The 19,621-nt window shown below is 35.3% G+C and overlaps 1 protein-coding gene across 1 annotated transcript; it reads left to right on the top strand.

Moving 5' to 3' along the window:
* Positions 1-906: 906 nt before the first annotated feature.
* Positions 907-19,336, top strand: LOC123718205. The gene is made up of 12 exons (XM_045674646.1): positions 907-1,201; positions 1,525-1,617; positions 1,782-1,946; positions 2,498-2,629; positions 2,995-3,099; positions 3,867-3,983; positions 5,173-5,247; positions 14,051-14,201; positions 16,047-16,180; positions 16,869-16,988; positions 17,918-18,008; positions 19,131-19,336. Exons 1-12 carry the CDS (start codon positions 1,157-1,159, stop codon positions 19,301-19,303), a joined length of 1,401 nt encoding a protein of 466 aa, XP_045530602.1. The 5' UTR covers positions 907-1,156; the 3' UTR covers positions 19,304-19,336.
* The last annotated feature ends 285 nt before the right edge of the window (positions 19,337-19,621 follow it).

The following is a 19,621-nucleotide window of genomic DNA, read 5'->3' as shown; positions in this document are numbered from 1 at the left end:
ATTCACAATTTCATAGATTGTTTTACGTTTCCTTATAAGCGGGGATAGTATTTCAGAAATGTTATTGCTATAAATAAAAATTACATTTGTTTTGTTCGAATCATAATTTCGTTTGTTTGGTCAATTTACTTCATACAAAGTATAGTAAGTATCTCAGTTTGTATGTATAAGCACAATAAAAATGTGTTAAGAATAACTACACTAAACCCATACGTACGTTAAAGTAATACTACTCTTTAATCCCAGTAATATCAATTAAGAAGCACTCATTGTTTAAATACACCAAGCTGTGTGTTTTATAACAAAAAACAAAACACGTTTTGAAGTGAAACTTCTTTAGGTGCATGAGAGTAAAAGTTTTACGGATGCAACGTCAGGAAGATGTGCAGCGTATTTGTCGAAGAAAAGGGGGAGAGCGATTGAAATCGATTGAGAGAGAGTGACAAAGGGCGAATGTAGCAAAATACACGCAATTCTGTTGCATAACGTCTTGTGCAGTAAACATATATATACAAATACACGGAATGATCATATCCTGGTACATGATCATCTATTGGGGCTTTTACCTTAGTAATAATTAATTTATAAATAAGTTTCACTTATGACATGTGTACTTTGTACGCACGCACTTTTTTTACAATGTTGTTGATTGAATGGCCTAGTCTCTATTAGTTCAACTAAAGTATGAACTATGGTGAAAGATTAGGTATGTGTCACTTTAACTACAATTCTACATCTAAAATGTCAACAAGGAACATTACATTACTACCTGAATTAAAACAACTAACAAGTAAATTAAAACACATTGATATAAAGGGTCAACATTGAAAGAAAACACTTTTTAACCGGATTGAATCTATGTATTATTATAAACTTTGGTATTTCAACGAGATTCAACTAAGACCCCTAATTCCTACCATAATATCATATCGGTGTTTAACTCTAGTCTTTACTAAATCTGTGGATTGTGTCTGTGATCATTCATGTAACAAATTTTAAAAAGCTGTTTGATGTTTTGAACTTTGATGAAGTTTGTGTAATACAACAACTATATTGTATACGTTAAGTTCACACGAAATTAAGAATACTCGTTGGCACCAGTATATTTTTGTTAAACGAAAGTTAAAGCTTGTATTTGTATATTTATTGTGTAAAGATGTCGGACACTGAAGAACCAGCAGCTAAAATGACTAAGATCGAGGTAAATTATCGATCGTATGTAATGACTAGGTTATTTTTTACAAATTTTCTTTATAAATGTATTCATATTCATAGATGCGTTGCCAGAAATATGCATTTTCTTGGGTCATTTATTAACGTGGTATTGACATAATCCGGTGCTAAATTTTTAAAAGTTGTGGGTAAGCAATACCGGCACGGCACTGCTTCGATACATAATTTACTCCGTAAATTAATAAAGTACAGCAGTTTAATTACTATGATATGTATATATATATATATATATATATATACTAGTCCCATTGAGGGAAAGGGAAGGTGTTTATCATTTGTTTTTTCTTATAGACTTCTTGTCAAGGCACAGATGATGAGTTAGATGAGGGACAAGAGGAATGGCTCAGTGAAGGGATTCTCACTGATGATGATGGAACTACTATGGTATGTATATTGTCTATTACTACTAACAGTATGGGTTTGGTTTCACATGTGGCCAAGAAATAAATAGTACAGATGGCAGTGTTTACACACCCCTAAGCCTATCATGAGCAGGTAGCTGTTGGTCCTACCTGCTCTTTCAAAAATCTTTATGTAAAAAATTTCAGGCCGACCAAAATAACCAAACAAATGAAAGTTTAGATGTTACAAAATTAGCAGATGAATCAATGCAGAATGAAGATACCCAAATAGTTCAGACACAACACGAAACAAGCACAACAAAAGCTGAAGATATTGAACAAGCCTTAGATAGTATGGAAGGTACAAGTCAGGTATTACCATATTCTCATCATTTTTCAAATTGGAACTAAGAAAAAAAATTGAATAGAAATAAAATCATTCAATAAATAACCATATAAATACCATTTCTAAATGAGCTTAATATGTCTGTGAAGTTATTTTCACACTAGAACTTTTGCTGAACCAGGATTAGCTAGTAGTTTTTATTGATACAGTCATATTCTGTTATAACAAAATCGTATGGACTACTCATATTTGGTTGTAAAAACTGATTGACCTAACAGCTGATGACATTGTTATTACATAATACTTATACAATATAACCGGTATGTTGTTCTAAGTGATGTCTCGTAAACGGTTTTCACTGTATATGTGTTAAAATTTCACCACTTTTTTAAAAATTTAATAGCCAATTACAACTACCTAACTATACTTTTACCAGTTACAAATAACAAACATATTTTTGATTAATTCGCTAATATAATTTCATTCATGTGTTTCTTTTTGTTTTTGATTGATATAACTGAATTTTAACTTCTCACAATTTTTTGATTATCCACTAACCATGGTTTTAAAACTTCAGAACTCTGAGATACCCGAAGCGCTAGGTACATTCCTAGTTCGCAAGAAAAAGCATGAAGCGAAAGAAGAGAGTGACTTAGATGAATCAATACAACAATCTGATGATGACGGACATTCCACTGATGAATTGTTGGTATGATATTATTAGAAATTTTTACTCATAAACGTTAAATAAATATAATTATTTATTTATTAAGAATATGGTACAAAAATAAAATGGTGGTACAATCGAAAGTTTGCATATTCTGCCACACATAATGATGTGACATACATATAATTAGTAAATTGTTAAATTATTTGTATCATGCATATCATATACAATATCAAATTAATATTTCATGCAAATAATCATTTACAAGTGTAATACATTTTTTCTTATGTTAATAATAACTTTTGCAACTGTGCATTTCTTGATCCTGAAGTTGTCTTTTCGAACATTTGAGCAAGAAGATATGTTGTAGATATGAATTTCTCAAATTCCTTAATTGAATGTTTCAGAGAATGCTTGGTGAAGATGATCAAAAGACAAAGACCAAAGAGCTGACAAAGAAAGCGAGAGCAGAAAGACATGAAGATACAAGTGATGATGACGATGTATTCAAGGTAAATATTCCTGTTGAAGGGAAAATTATGAGGGAACCAGAAAAGACCCATAAGTTGTTTCAGTTTACAAGGCAGCCATTTGCATATAAATAATAATAAATATTTATTTTGAGCGAACTTACTTTGTTATTTTGACATGGACTTTTTATTATATCGGTTTCCACACAAAGTTTTTCTTCACTGTAAAAAACTATAGGTATTAAAAAAGAACTGTAAAGAATGTATATCATGCAAACACATCTGAGACAGCCAAGATCATAGTGGTCGTTCAAGTACTACAGTATTTACTAACCCCCCCTTGTCAGGGGGTTAGTACTTAAACATATTAATGTTTTGTAAGAATCCTCGAAAGTGCATTTCGTTTTCACGCATAGACAATTTGTAAAAAAGTAAATAAGGGAGCCTTCAAGTATTAGGTAACGAATTGGGGGGGGGGAGTCTTGTTAAACTGTAAAACGTTACGATGCGGAGCTGGGTTTGAATTACGAATAAATATTATTTTCCACTTTCCAGTACTTTACACCACACAATGGTAAGTTTTAGGTATTAAGAGTCACTGGGGGTGGTCACGAAACGTTTTAGTATTGGATACAGAAACGTTAGGGCGCGATTCATGGGGGGGGGGGGGGGGTCGAGAATCTCGAGTAATAATTGTGTGCTCGCTAATATGTTGCGGTATTTAAACTGAAAATTATCTGTGGCTCAAGTAACAAACGAAACGTTCGTTCGTTGTTGTTTAAGTTCATCTAGAAATAATCTATTTTCAGCAAGCAGAGAACATAAGAGAAGTGCGCGTGTCGAGAAGTGTTTTAAACAGGAAGGTACCCACAAAGGCGGAGCCCGAGGATATGAGTGACGTGGATGATACCTACGATGTAAGACAGGTGGGCCTTTTTTGCTATATATTTGTCATATACGAAGAGGTATACGTACCAATTCTTAAAAGGCTGGCAACGCACTCGCGAAGCTGACATTGAGATTGTCCATGGACAATCTGTTCGTTTACCACCTGTTCCATAAAAAACAGTAAGTCTTGTTAATATTTCAGTTTTCTAAAAATTAAATTTCTTTGTTTCAAAAATTCTTAAAAGGCCGGCAACGCACTCGCGAAGCTGACATTGAGAATGTCCATGGACAATCTGTTCGTTTACCACCTGTTCCATAAAAAACAGTAAAAGTCTTGTTAATATTTCAATTTTCTATAAATTAAATTTCTTTGTTTCAAAAATTCTTAAAAGGCTGGCAACGCACTCGCGAACCTTACAACATTAAGCGTGGACGTTAACGGTGGTATCAGTTAACATCAGATAAGGCTCCTGTCCGTTAACCTCTGTTCTATAAAAAACAGTAATTGGTAATATTCTTGTTTGTATTTAACTTCAAATAAGTCATACAAATTCTTAATAGCCCGGCAACGCACTCGCGAAGTTGAAATTGAGATTGTCCACGGACAATCTGTTCGTTTACCACCTGTTCCATTAAAAATAGTAATAATCTTGTTATTATTTCAGTTTTCTATAAATTAAATTTCTTTATTTCAAAAATTCTTAAAAGGCCGGCAACGCACTCGCGAAGCTGACACTGAGATTGTCCATGGACAATTTGTTCTTTTACCACCTGTTCTATAAAAAACAGTAATAAGTAATAATCTTGTTAATATTTAAGTTTTCTATAAATTAAATTTCTTTATTACAAAAATTCTTAAAAGGCCGGCAACGTACTCTCAAATCTGACATTAAGATTGTCCATTGACTATCTGTTCGTTTCCCACCTGTTCCATAAAAAACAGTAATTGGTAATAATTTTGTTTGTATTTAAATTTTCTTAAAATTTCAATACATAAGTCATAAAAATTCTTAAAAGGCCGGCAACACGGTACGAGTTGACATCAGATAAGGCTCCTGTCCTTTAACCCCTGTTCTATAAAAATACAATTAAATAATATTCTTGTTTGTATTTAACTTCAAATAAGTCATACAAATTCTTAATAGGCCCTCAACGCACTCGCGAGCCTTCAACTAATATCATCGAAGCCTGCCCGTTTGTTTCTATATAAACAATTCAAATTTTCAGCAAAGCGAGACCCAATCTATGAAATACACACTTAAGACCGAAGTGACAAGTGACAGAGAGGGTGACAGTTATGACGTGAGTATAGTTTTTTTTTTATTATACTTCTTTACTCTGTGACAGGGTAATACATAAGCACTATAGGGGGGGGGGGGGGTCATCATTATTTACTTTTAAACACATTGTCTATGCTTGAAAACGAAATGCATTTTGAGGATTCCTACAAAAAAATATTACGTTTATGTATTATTAGTTTTGAGAGCTTCGCTTACTTTTGCTTACAAGCATGGGGGGGGGGGGGGGGGTCCGACATTATTTAGTTTTAAACACATTGTCTATGCTTGAAAACGAAATGCATTTTTGAGGATTCCTACAAAAAAATATTACGTTTATGTATTATTAGTTTTGAGAGCTTCGCTTACTTTTGCTTACAAGCATGGGGGGGGGGGGGGTCCGACATTATTTAGTTTTAAACACATTGTCTATGCTTGAAAACGAAATGCATTTTTGAGGATTCCTACAAAAAAATATTACGTTTATGTATTATTAGTTTTGAGAGCTTCGCTTACTTTTGCTTACAAGCATAGGGGGGGGGGGGCCGACATTATTTAGTTTTAAACACATTGTCTATGCTTGAAAACGAAATGCATTTTTGAGGATTCCTACAAAAAAATATTACGTTTATGTATTATTAGTTTTGAGAGCTTCGCTTACTTTTGCTTACAAGCATGGGGGGGGGGGGGGTCCGACATTATTTAGTTTTAAACACATTGTCTATGCTTGAAAACGAAATGCATTTTGAGGATTCCTACAAAAAAATATTACGTTTATGTATTATTAGTTTTGAGAGCTTCGCTTACTTTTGCTTACAAGCATAGGGTGGGGGGGTCCGACATTATTTACTTTTAAACACATTGTCTATGCTTGAAAACGAAATGCATTTTGAGGATTCCTACAAAAAAATATTACGTTTATGTATTATTAGTTTTGAGAGCTTCGCTTACTTTTGCTTACAAGCATAGGGGGGGGGGGGGGGTCCGACATTATTTAGTTTTAAACACATTGTCTATGCTTGAAAACGAAATGCATTTTTGAGGATTCCTACAAAAAAATATTACGTTTATGTATTATTAGTTTTGAGAGCTTCGCTTACTTTTGCTTACAAGCATAGGGGGGGGGGGGGTCCGACATTATTTAGTTTTAAACACATTGTCTATGCTTGAAAACGAAATGCATTTTGAGGATTCCTACAAAAAAATATTACGTTTATGTATTATTAGTTTTGAGAGCTTCGCTTACTTTTGCTTACAAGCATAGGGTGGGGGGGTCCGACATTATTTAGTTTTAAACACATTGTCTATGCTTGAAAACGAAATGCATTTTTGAGGATTCCTACAAAAAAATATTACGTTTATGTATTATTAGTTTTGAGAGCTTCGCTTACTTTTGCTTACAAGCATAGGGGGGGGGGGTCCGACATTATTTAGTTTTAAACACATTGTCTATGCTTGAAAACGAAATGCATTTTTGAGGATTCCTACAAAAAAATATTACGTTTATGTATTATTAGTTTTGAGAGCTTCGCTTACTTTTGCTTACAAGCATAGGGGGGGGGGGGGGTCCGACATTATTTAGTTTTAAACACATTGTCTATGCTTGAAAACGAAATGCATTTTTTAGGATTCCTACAAAAAAATATTACGTTTATGTATTATTAGTTTTGAGAGCTTCGCTTACTTTTGCTTACAAGCATAGGGGGGGGGGGGGGGGTCCGACATTATTTAGTTTTAAACACATTGTCTATGCTTGAAAACGAAATGCATTTTTGAGGATTCCTACAAAAAAATATTACGTTTATGTATTATTAGTTTTGAGAGCTTCGCTTACTTTTGCTTACAAGCATAGGGGGGGGGGGGGGGCCGACATTATTTAGTTTTAAACACATTGTCTATGCTTGAAAACGAAATGCATTTTGAGGATTCCTACAAAAAAATATTACGTTTATGTATTATTAGTTTTGAGAGCTTCGCTTACTTTTGCTTACAAGCATAGGGTGGGGGGGTCCGACATTATTTAGTTTTAAACACATTGTCTATGCTTGAAAACGAAATGCATTTTTGAGGATTCCTACAAAAAAATATTACGTTTATGTATTATTAGTTTTGAGAGCTTCGCTTACTTTTGCTTACAAGCATAGGGGGGGGGGGGGTCCGACATTATTTAGTTTTAAACACATTGTCTATGCTTGAAAACGAAATGCATTTTTGAGGATTCCTACAAAAAATTATTACGTTTATGTATTATTAGTTTTGAGAGCTTCGCTTACTTTTGCTTACAAGCATAGGGGGGGGGGGGGGGGGTCCGACATTATTTAGTTTTAAACACATTGTCTATGCTTGAAAACGAAATGCATTTTTGAGGATTCCTACAAAAAAATATTACGTTTATGTATTATTAGTTTTGAGAGCTTCGCTTACTTTTGCTTACAAGCATAGGGGGGGGGGGTCCGACATTATTTAGTTTTAAACACATTGTCTATGCTTGAAAACGAAATGCATTTTTGAGGATTCCTACAAAAAAATATTACGTTTATGTATTATTAGTTTTGAGAGCTTCGCTTACTTTTGCTTACAAGCATAGGGGGGGGGGGGTCCGACATTATTTAGTTTTAAACACATTGTCTATGCTTGAAAACGAAATGCATTTTTGAGGATTCCTACAAAAAAATATTACGTTTATGTATTATTAGTTTTGAGAGCTTCGCTTACTTTTGCTTACAAGCATGGGGGGGGGGGGTCCGACATTATTTAGTTTTAAACACATTGTCTATGCTTGAAAACGAAATGCATTTTTGAGGATTCCTACAAAAAAATATTACGTTTATGTATTATTAGTTTTGAGAGCTTCGCTTACTTTTGCTTACAAGCATAGGGGGGGGGGGGGTCCGACATTATTTAGTTTTAAACACATTGTCTATGCTTGAAAACGAAATGCATTTTTGAGGATTCCTACAAAAAAATATTACGTTTATGTATTATTAGTTTTGAGAGCTTCGCTTACTTTTGCTTACAAGCATAGGGGGGGGGGGGGGGCCGGCATTATTTAGTTTTAAACACATTGTCTATGCTTGAAAACGAAATGCATTTTGAGGATTCCTACAAAAAAATATTACGTTTATGTATTATTAGTTTTGAGAGCTTCGCTTACTTTTGCTTACAAGCATAGGGTGGGGGGGTCCGACATTATTTAGTTTTAAACACATTGTCTATGCTTGAAAACGAAATGCATTTTTGAGGATTCCTACAAAAAAATATTACGTTTATGTATTATTAGTTTTGAGAGCTTCGCTTACTTTTGCTTACAAGCATAGGGGGGGGGGGGGGGGTCCGACATTATTTAGTTTTAAACACATTGTCTATGCTTGAAAACGAAATGCATTTTTTAGGATTCCTACAAAAAAATATTACGTTTATGTATTATTAGTTTTGAGAGCTTCGCTTACTTTTGCTTACAAGCATAGGGGGGGGGGGGGGGGGTCCGACATTATTTAGTTTTAAACACATTGTCTATGCTTGAAAACGAAATGCATTTTTGAGGATTCCTACAAAAAAATATTACGTTTATGTATTATTAGTTTTGAGAGCTTCGCTTACTTTTGCTTACAAGCATAGGGGGGGGGGGGGGGGTCCGACATTATTTAGTTTTAAACACATTGTCTATGCTTGAAAACGAAATGCATTTTTGAGGATTCCTACAAAAAAATATTACGTTTATGTATTATTAGTTTTGAGAGCTTCGCTTACTTTTGCTTACAAGCATAGGGGGGGGGGGGGGGGGGTCCGACATTATTTAGTTTTAAACACATTGTCTATGCTTGAAAACGAAATGCATTTTGAGGATTCCTACAAAAAAATATTACGTTTATGTATTATTAGTTTTGAGAGCTTCGCTTACTTTTGCTTACAAGCATAGGGTGGGGGGGTCCGACATTATTTAGTTTTAAACACATTGTCTATGCTTGAAAACGAAATGCATTTTTTAGGATTCCTACAAAAAAATATTACGTTTATGTATTATTAGTTTTGAGAGCTTCGCTTACTTTTGCTTACAAGCATAGGGGGGGGGGGGTCCGACATTATTTAGTTTTAAACACATTGTCTATGCTTGAAAACGAAATGCATTTTTGAGGATTCCTACAAAAAAATATTACGTTTATGTATTATTAGTTTTGAGAGCTTCGCTTACTTTTGCTTACAAGCATAGGGGGGGGGGGGTCCGACATTATTTAGTTTTAAACACATTGTCTATGCTTGAAAACGAAATGCATTTTTGAGGATTCCTACAAAAAAATATTACGTTTATGTATTATTAGTTTTGAGAGCTTCGCTTACTTTTGCTTACAAGCATAGGGGGGGGGGGGGGGGGTCCGACATTATTTAGTTTTAAACACATTGTCTATGCTTGAAAACGAAATGCATTTCTGAGGATTCCTACAAAAAAATATTACGTTTATGTATTATTAGTTTTGAGAGCTTCGCTTACTTTTGCTTACAAGCATAGGGGGGGGGGGGGTCCGACATTATTTAGTTTTAAACACATTGTCTATGCTTGAAAACGAAATGCATTTTTGAGGATTCCTACAAAAAAAATATTACGTTTATGTATTATTAGTTTTGAGAGCTTCGCTTACTTTTGCTTACAAGCATAGGGGGGGGGGGGGGGGGTCCGACATTATTTAGTTTTAAACACATTGTCTATGCTTGAAAACGAAATGCATTTTTGAGGATTCCTACAAAAAAATATTACGTTTATGTATTATTAGTTTTGAGAGCTTCGCTTACTTTTGCTTACAAGCATAGGGGGGGGGGGGGTCCGACATTATTTAGTTTTAAACACATTGTCTATGCTTGAAAACGAAATGCATTTTTGAGGATTCCTACGAAAAAATATTACGTTTATGTATTATTAGTTTTGAGAGCTTCGCTTACTTTTGCTTACAAGCATGGGGGGGGGGGTCCGACATTATTTAGTTTTAAACACATTGTCTATGCTTGAAAACGAAATGCATTTTTGAGGATTCCTACAAAAAAATATTACGTTTATGTATTATTAGTTTTGAGAGCTTCGCTTACTTTTGCTTACAAGCATAGGGGGGGGGGGGGGGGTCCGACATTATTTAGTTTTAAACACATTGTCTATGCTTGAAAACGAAATGCATTTTTTAGGATTCCTACAAAAAAATATTACGTTTATGTATTATTAGTTTTGAGAGCTTCGCTTACTTTTGCTTACAAGCATAGGGGGGGGGGGGGTCCGACATTATTTAGTTTTAAACACATTGTCTATGCTTGAAAACGAAATGCATTTTTGAGGATTCCTACAAAAAAATATTACGTTTATGTATTATTAGTTTTGAGAGCTTCGCTTACTTTTGCTTACAAGCATAGGGGGGGGGGTCCGACATTATTTAGTTTTAAACACATTGTCTATGCTTGAAAACGAAATGCATTTTTGAGGATTCCTACAAAAAAATATTACGTTTATGTATTATTAGTTTTGAGAGCTTCGCTTACTTTTGCTTACAAGCATAGGGGGGGGGGGGGGGTCCGACATTATTTAGTTTTAAACACATTGTCTATGCTTGAAAACGAAATGCATTTCTGAGGATTCCTACAAAAAAATATTACGTTTATGTATTATTAGTTTTGAGAGCTTCGCTTACTTTTGCTTACAAGCATAGGGGGGGGGGGGGGGTCCGACATTATTTAGTTTTAAACACATTGTCTATGCTTGAAAACGAAATGCATTTTTGAGGATTCCTACAAAAAAATATTACGTTTATGTATTATTAGTTTTGAGAGCTTCGCTTACTTTTGCTTACAAGCATAGGGGGGGGGGGGGGTCCGACATTATTTAGTTTTAAACACATTGTCTATGCTTGAAAACGAAATGCATTTTGAGGATTCCTACAAAAAAATATTACGTTTATGTATTATTAGTTTTGAGAGCTTCGCTTACTTTTGCTTACAAGCATAGGGGGGGGGGGGGGTCCGACATTATTTAGTTTTAAACACATTGTCTATGCTTGAAAACGAAATGCATTTTTGAGGATTCCTACAAAAAAATATTACGTTTATGTATTATTAGTTTTGAGAGCTTCGCTTACTTTTGCTTACAAGCATAGGGGGGGGGGGGGTCCGACATTATTTAGTTTTAAACACATTGTCTATGCTTGAAAACGAAATGCATTTTGAGGATTCCTACAAAAAAATATTACGTTTATGTATTATTAGTTTTGAGAGCTTCGCTTACTTTTGCTTACAAGCATAGGGTGGGGGGGGTCCGACATTATTTAGTTTTAAACACATTGTCTATGCTTGAAAACGAAATGCATTTTTGAGGATTCCTACAAAAAAATATTACGTTTATGTATTATTAGTTTTGAGAGCTTCGCTTACTTTTGCTTACAAGCATAGGGGGGGGGGGGTCCGACATTATTTAGTTTTAAACACATTGTCTATGCTTGAAAACGAAATGCATTTTTTAGGATTCCTACAAAAAAATATTACGTTTATGTATTATTAGTTTTGAGAGCTTCGCTTACTTTTGCTTACAAGCATAGGGGGGGGGGGGGGCCGACATTATTTAGTTTTAAACACATTGTCTATGCTTGAAAACGAAATGCATTTTTTAGGATTCCTACAAAAAAATATTACGTTTATGTATTATTAGTTTTGAGAGCTTCGCTTACTTTTGCTTACAAGCATAGGGGGGGGGGGGGTCCGACATTATTTAGTTTTAAACACATTGTCTATGCTTGAAAACGAAATGCATTTTTGAGGATTCCTACAAAAAAATATTACGTTTATGTATTATTAGTTTTGAGAGCTTCGCTTACTTTTGCTTACAAGCATAGGGGGGGGGGGGGGTCCGACATTATTTAGTTTTAAACACATTGTCTATGCTTGAAAACGAAATGCATTTTGAGGATTCCTACAAAAAAATATTACGTTTATGTATTATTAGTTTTGAGAGCTTCGCTTACTTTTGCTTACAAGCATAGGGTGGGGGGGTCCGACATTATTTAGTTTTAAACACATTGTCTATGCTTGAAAACGAAATGCATTTTTGAGGATTCCTACAAAAAAATATTACGTTTATGTATTATTAGTTTTGAGAGCTTCGCTTACTTTTGCTTACAAGCATAGGGGGGGGGGGGGGGGTCCGACATTATTTAGTTTTAAACACATTGTCTATGCTTGAAAACGAAATGCATTTTGAGGATTCCTACAAAAAAATATTACGTTTATGTATTATTAGTTTTGAGAGCTTCGCTTACTTTTGCTTACAAGCATAGGGTGGGGGGGTCCGACATTATTTAGTTTTAAACACATTGTCTATGCTTGAAAACGAAATGCATTTTTTAGGATTCCTACAAAAAAATATTACGTTTATGTATTATTAGTTTTGAGAGCTTCGCTTACTTTTGCTTACAAGCATAGGGGGGGGGGGGGTCCGACATTATTTAGTTTTAAACACATTGTCTATGCTTGAAAACGAAATGCATTTTTGAGGATTCCTACAAAAAAATATTACGTTTATGTATTATTAGTTTTGAGAGCTTCGCTTACTTTTGCTTACAAGCATAGGGGGGGGGGGGGTCCGACATTATTTAGTTTTAAACACATTGTCTATGCTTGAAAACGAAATGCATTTTTGAGGATTCCTACAAAAAAATATTACGTTTATGTATTATTAGTTTTGAGAGCTTCGCTTACTTTTGCTTACAAGCATAGGGGGGGGGGGGGGTCCGACATTATTTAGTTTTAAACACATTGTCTATGCTTGAAAACGAAATGCATTTCTGAGGATTCCTACAAAAAAATATTACGTTTATGTATTATTAGTTTTGAGAGCTTCGCTTACTTTTGCTTACAAGCATAGGGGGGGGGGGGGGGTCCGACATTATTTAGTTTTAAACACATTGTCTATGCTTGAAAACGAAATGCATTTCTGAGGATTCCTACAAAAAAATATTACGTTTATGTATTATTAGTTTTGAGAGCTTCGCTTACTTTTGCTTACAAGCATAGGGGGGGGGGGGGCCCGACATTATTTAGTTTTAAACACATTGTCTATGCTTGAAAACGAAATGCATTTTTGAGGATTCCTACAAAAAAATATTACGTTTATGTATTATTAGTTTTGAGAGCTTCGCTTACTTTTGCTTACAAGCATGGGGGGGGGGGGGTCCGACATTATTTAGTTTTAAACACATTGTCTATGCTTGAAAACGAAATGCATTTTTGAGGATTCCTACAAAAAAATATTACGTTTATGTATTATTAGTTTTGAGAGCTTCGCTTACTTTTGCTTACAAGCATGGGGGGGGGGGGTCCGACATTATTTAGTTTTAAACACATTGTCTATGCTTGAAAACGAAATGCATTTTTGAGGATTCCTACAAAAAAATATTACGTTTATGTATTATTAGTTTTGAGAGCTTCGCTTACTTTTGCTTACAAGCATGGGGGGGGGGGGTCCGACATTATTTAGTTTTAAACACATTGTCTATGCTTGAAAACGAAATGCATTTTTGAGGATTCCTACAAAAAAATATTACGTTTATGTATTATTAGTTTTGAGAGCTTCGCTTACTTTTGCTTACAAGCATAGGGGGGGGGGGGTCCGACATTATTTAGTTTTAAACACATTGTCTATGCTTGAAAACGAAATGTATTTTTTAGGATTCCTAAAAAGGGGGGGGGGGGTAAATGCAGTAAATCTGCTTACGTAACACATGAACGTCCCCCATCTTCCATACTGTCAACTATTGTAGTCGATTCCAGTGTTTTAAGATAGGAAATCTGTTTGATTCCAGTCATCGGAAGAGGTGACAACAATGAAGCGAATATTCGGTATGGCGAAGGAGAGAGCCAGCAAAGTTGCAGCGGAAACTACGGGCAAGGCCGGCGTCATCAGGCCCTCCATAACAGTCACCAAGAAGGCTGTCATCGTTGACAAGAGTCGAGGTAACATGAAATTCACATGTACAGTGGAATCCCTAAATACGCGATATGTCGAATTATGTAGACTTTTATAGTATTATAATATAAATTAATTATATTATACTCTACTAGCGGACCCGATAGACGTAGTCCTGTCTTAACTATGAACATTGATTTCGTATTGGTATAATTAACTAAAAATGCTTTATGATATACAACATTCTTTGTTTGTTTTTCTGGTTATATAGGTTGATGATAGGTTTGTTGGTATACATGGGAACAGGCGATATATAACTGGCCATGTGAAAAACATGGATTTTATATGTATTTTATCAATATAATAACTCCGATCGAAGCATTTGTTTTAAACGATATTAATTTTTCTTACATCCTCTTTGACGATCGAACGCCATTGAGTTAGATGAAAAAAGTCAGGATAACTTACTAAGGTGGATAATTATTCTTAAATTGTCTAATTTTCTTAATGTTTTCTTTCATAAGAACCTTTTTCTGACAATAACAAGCACAACAAAAAAGCCGTGACCAAGGGAAATAGGGAGACTTCGTAAGTCGTAGTTGGTAAAATATAACGTCTTGAAATAATAGCAATAAAATTCAAAATGAATGCTCGGGTTCAGTGATTCCGCTTTATTAGTATTTTTTAAAGAATTAACTGTATACAGCAGGTTCGTGTCGTAAACTCAAACTAAGTTAGTACACGAGTACACTTATCAACGTCAAAAAGAAGTTAAATTAATTGTAAATTTACATTTACTACGAGTTCGCAAGTCAAGGGCGTAGAGCGGACAAGAAGAACTGGCAAGAAACTCTCCGCCACTCTTTTTGATCCCCAAGTTTTGAGTCATACAAATTGTTTGATACAAAGGATTAGGTTCATTTAAATATTCGTCAAATTTGTTAAAGCTTTATTGATTAATTTACGTTTAACGAGGGCTTTGAATCTGGTGTGACTTGGGAGTTTTTTTTGTAATAACGAATACAATTTCGTACGTACAAGTTTCTCCGTAATACGCAAAATAATACAAATGTCGAATAACAGTTTTGTTTATTGACCTGACCAACGTCTAATGAATCGATAAACGCCGGCTGTACGTATGTAAAAGTATGAGTCATTGTCCCGTTACGCTCATTGTACGTTTACGCCGCATCTCTCTTACCATCTCTCGATTGGCCTATGAGATTCTTTGTATACAATTTTTTTATATAATTCAATATAAATGATTCAATTTCATAAAAGTATGAAATCATAACGTCAATGTTTTGTTATAACGTTGACGACGTTAAACTATCGTGCGTAAACCGACTTTACAGACAACCATTTTGGAAGTGAAACTTCTTTATCGGCGTTGGAAGCAAAAGGTACGGTCACATTTTTCGGTTACGCGCCATCTTTTTTTGGTCCCTACCACGGTTGTTACGAAGAGATTCGAAGCCATTAATAACAAAAATACATAATAACGATAACAATGATAGTAATAATTCTATTACAATCAATGAAATTCTGTACTAATCTTAGTAATAATAATAAATAATTGTATTATTTGTATTCATGTCTATGATAATAAAAGCCTTTTGTTAAACTTTATCTAATTTAACTTTATTTAACCAATTTCTGTAAAGTTGCATATAGTAGATTATTTTTCGAAAAATAACGTCATAAATAAGTTTCACTTCTTACGTGTGTTCACTAGTAGACGCACACATCACACAAGCATTAGAGCTATGTATCCATTTTACAAGTATAAAAATTCTAAGTGTGAGAGTGAGAGGGCTCGCAAGTGCGTTGCCGGCCTTTTAAGATTTTATACCTTGAAGAACCTTCTTGAAGAACCCTGTTATTGATTTCAGGTAAACCACAGTTAAAAACGATAACACGTGAAGTCCAAAGTATAATCAAAAAACCAACTTTCTCCAGGGAGATCACGCAGCCGATCAAAGAAGAATTACAATATACTGAAGAATATCTGGATGAAGATATGGAGGTAATATTTGTGTCCACGTGTCATGTTATCCCAGTAATATATGGTAATGTGACGATGGCTGACCATGCGTCGTGCTCGTTCATATAAAAGATTATAATATTGCGGTATATGACCATGTGTCGTTCTGGTCAATGTAATGTGGCTATTGCTGACCATGCGATGTGCCTAATAATTAATTTCAAACTGACTACGTTTTAGCCTTAATCCTTATCGTGTTTTGACTTAACTGTTATGTGAGAGCGTGCTTCAAGTAGAAAGGCAAGTTGCAGTGCCATACAATTTTCCTGTGTAAAACGTGGTGAAAGAGAGTGGGGCAGAGTTTCTTTGCCAGTTCTTCTCTAGGCCTTTGATTTGGGAACTGATAGTATGAATTTTATTTTAATTGCTATTAAGAAGGACGTCGTGACGAGGATACGAAAGGGAACGCTCAGATGGCATAGCGATGGAGACATCATGACTGAGAAGCGACTCCAAGTATATACCGAATGTGGTGTGGATCAGTAAGCCTTGAACCTGAACCAGGTCCAAGACTAGAGGACGAGTCAAAAGTATCCAAATTATGGAAACTTAGTCAAAGTTTTATCGAAACCGGTTGATTAGTTTTTGATGTCTTCAAACTGCCATTGATCTGTGAATGCAAGGTCTCGGGTTCGATTCTCGGCATATAATTGTTAGTCTTTATTTTCAGGAGTTATCTCAATTGGAAAGTAAACCGAAATTCCAAGATATAATGAAACCGGAAGTAATGGACGAGGAAGTGCCTTCCGATTGTGATACGAACGTGTCCGAGGACGACTCGTTGTTTGATGTACGTATAGTAATTTTAATATATTATATAATAAAGCCAATTAATATACTAAATAAATGGTTGATGGTCAAAATTACAAGTGTACACACGTAACAAGTGAAACTTCTTTATGACCTTATTTTTCGAAAAATGATCTACTATATGTAACTATGTACTATATGTAAAGTTAAATTAGATAAAGTTTAACAAAAGGCTTTTATTATCAGAGACATGAATACACATAATACAGTTATTTCATTTTACCTTATTAAAAGTACTCTTCGAATCAACCGTGGTAGGGACAAGAAAAAGATGGCGCGTAACGGAAAAATGTGACGGTAATTTTTTTCCAACGCCGATAAAGAAGTTTCACTTAAAAAAATAGTTGCCCCCTTCAAAAGGACTTATATACTTTGAAAATACTTTTTATAATATAGTGTAAACTCTGTAACGATATAGAGAGTTGTCGTTAAATTGAGAGAAGAAAAACGTATAGATAATATTGTCTTTGGTTCACCGTAACCACGCACGCTGTAAAGCACGCGAAAAATTTAAAATTATGTAAAATAATTATAAGTTATAAACTTAATCCGTTTAAATTTTTTTGACGTTATTGAGAGTGGCCGTAATGCTATGTAGAGTGTATCATTGTATGGAAGATAAACTAAACCAACGCTTCATGGAGTTTACACTATTTTTATTATTTAGTTCTTTTGTACCATAATTGCGTGTAACATATAGTGTATGCATTAGTAAATAAATTTTGTTCTCTGAACTCTGAAGAAGGTTTCCGGACTGATCAGTCTCTCTGGGGTAGCATAGCAAAATGTTCCATATGTTGGTATAGACTAAAGAGGTGGGCCAAGTCATCAGTCAGGTACAGAGGGCTGATCAACTACTTGTGTAAGGCCCAAACCAAGATTTTCTGTTTTCATTTTGACTTTTCACAGGATTTTCAGTCATCGGACTCGGAAGACGTGGACGAATGGTTCACCCTTGACATACGGGATGAGAAAGCCGGTGATTATATACCTCTGTTGGGTAAGATAATTGGATGAATTTTTTGCCAGTTGACAATTCTAAAATTATTTTCAGATTATGTATCGTAGACTATAAAACATATATTGACTTTTGATTCTTTAGACAAGATGGCGTCGTAATAGTCGTACCGTGCTTGTGAAACGTCAATTCTTCTGAGTGTTAATTGTCATTCTTAAATAACACATGAAAATCTCCAAGTTAGTATAAGGATTAGACACGCAAAGACATCGTTTAAGCGTGCTACGACATACGAACTGTCACCGTGTTTTGTGTCACGTGACTTAAGTATAAACAATATTTTTAAATTCTATTTTAATATATTGAAACAAGTATTGTATTAAGAGTGTCTATGAGTGGTATCACTTAACATCACGTGGGCGTCCTACCCGTTTCCCGTTTTATAAAAAAAGGCCGGCAACGCACTTGCGAGTCCTCCGGCAATGTGTGTCCATGAACGGCGGTATCACTTAACATCACGTGGGCGTCCTACCCGTTTCCCGTTTTATAAAAAAAGGCCGGCAACGCACTTGCGAGTCCTCCGCCAATGTGTGTCCATGAACGGCGGTATCACTTAACATCATGTGGGCGTCCTACCCGTTTCCCGTTTTATAAAAAAAGGCCGGCAACGCACTTGCGAGTCCTCCGCCAATGTGTGTCCATGAACGGCGGTATCACTTAACATCATGTGGGCGTCCTACCCGTTTCCCGTTTTATAAAAAAAGGCCGGCAACGCACTTGCGAGTCCTCCGCCAATGTGTGTCCATGAACGGCGGTATCACTTAACATCATGTGGGCGTCCTACCCGTTTCCCGTTTTATAAAAAAAGGCCGGCAACGCACTTGCGAGTCCTCCGGCAATGTGTGTCCATGAACGGCGGTATCGCTTAACATCATGTGGGCGTCCTACCCGTTTCCCGTTTTATAAAAAAAGGCCGGCAACGCACTTGCGAGTCCTCCGCCAATGTGTGTCCATGAACGGCGGTATCGCTTAACATCATGTGGGCCTTCCTGCCCCTTTGCCCCCATTACATAAAAAAATCTTAAATGTGTATAACATCACGACGCATCATGTCACAAACGACACTCGTCATGGTTTCCTATTGAAATTCACGTTACTTTTCAGGTTCAAAGGCCCTAAAGCTCCTCAGCGAGGAGAAGGAAAGGGTGGAAACACGACTGACCAATTTGAAGGTCAGTCTCTCTGCGCTCGCGAAGACGGGCAAACAGCAGACAGACCAGTTGAAAAAGGCCACCGCAACGCTTTCTGAACTAGACGCCGCGCTGAAAGCATCGTGAATTATTTAATTAATAAACAATTACTAAAACAAATATGTGTTTCTTTTGATAACAAAATAATTATTGTCCACGGATCAGCCGCTGTGCTAGATTGTTTTTTTTTATTCGGTAATTATAAGAATTACCAAAACTATTGAGGTTCATACACAAGTTCGCGCGTTTTCCGCCAGAAAGACTTTTTTATATTATGGCCAGTTTCAAGTAAAACAAAAAGAGCTTTAAAGAAAACAGTTTTTTAACGGATTGAAGCTAAGTATTATTATAAACTTATAATAATTATTTTACATAATTTTGCAGAAATAGAGGTCACCGAGAGTC

Source organism: Pieris brassicae, chromosome 14 (genome assembly GCF_905147105.1).
Source record: "Pieris brassicae chromosome 14, ilPieBrab1.1, whole genome shotgun sequence".
In the NCBI taxonomy this organism is placed as follows: Eukaryota; Metazoa; Arthropoda; class Insecta; order Lepidoptera; family Pieridae; genus Pieris; species Pieris brassicae.
This window is presented reverse-complemented; position numbering and strand designations above follow the sequence as displayed.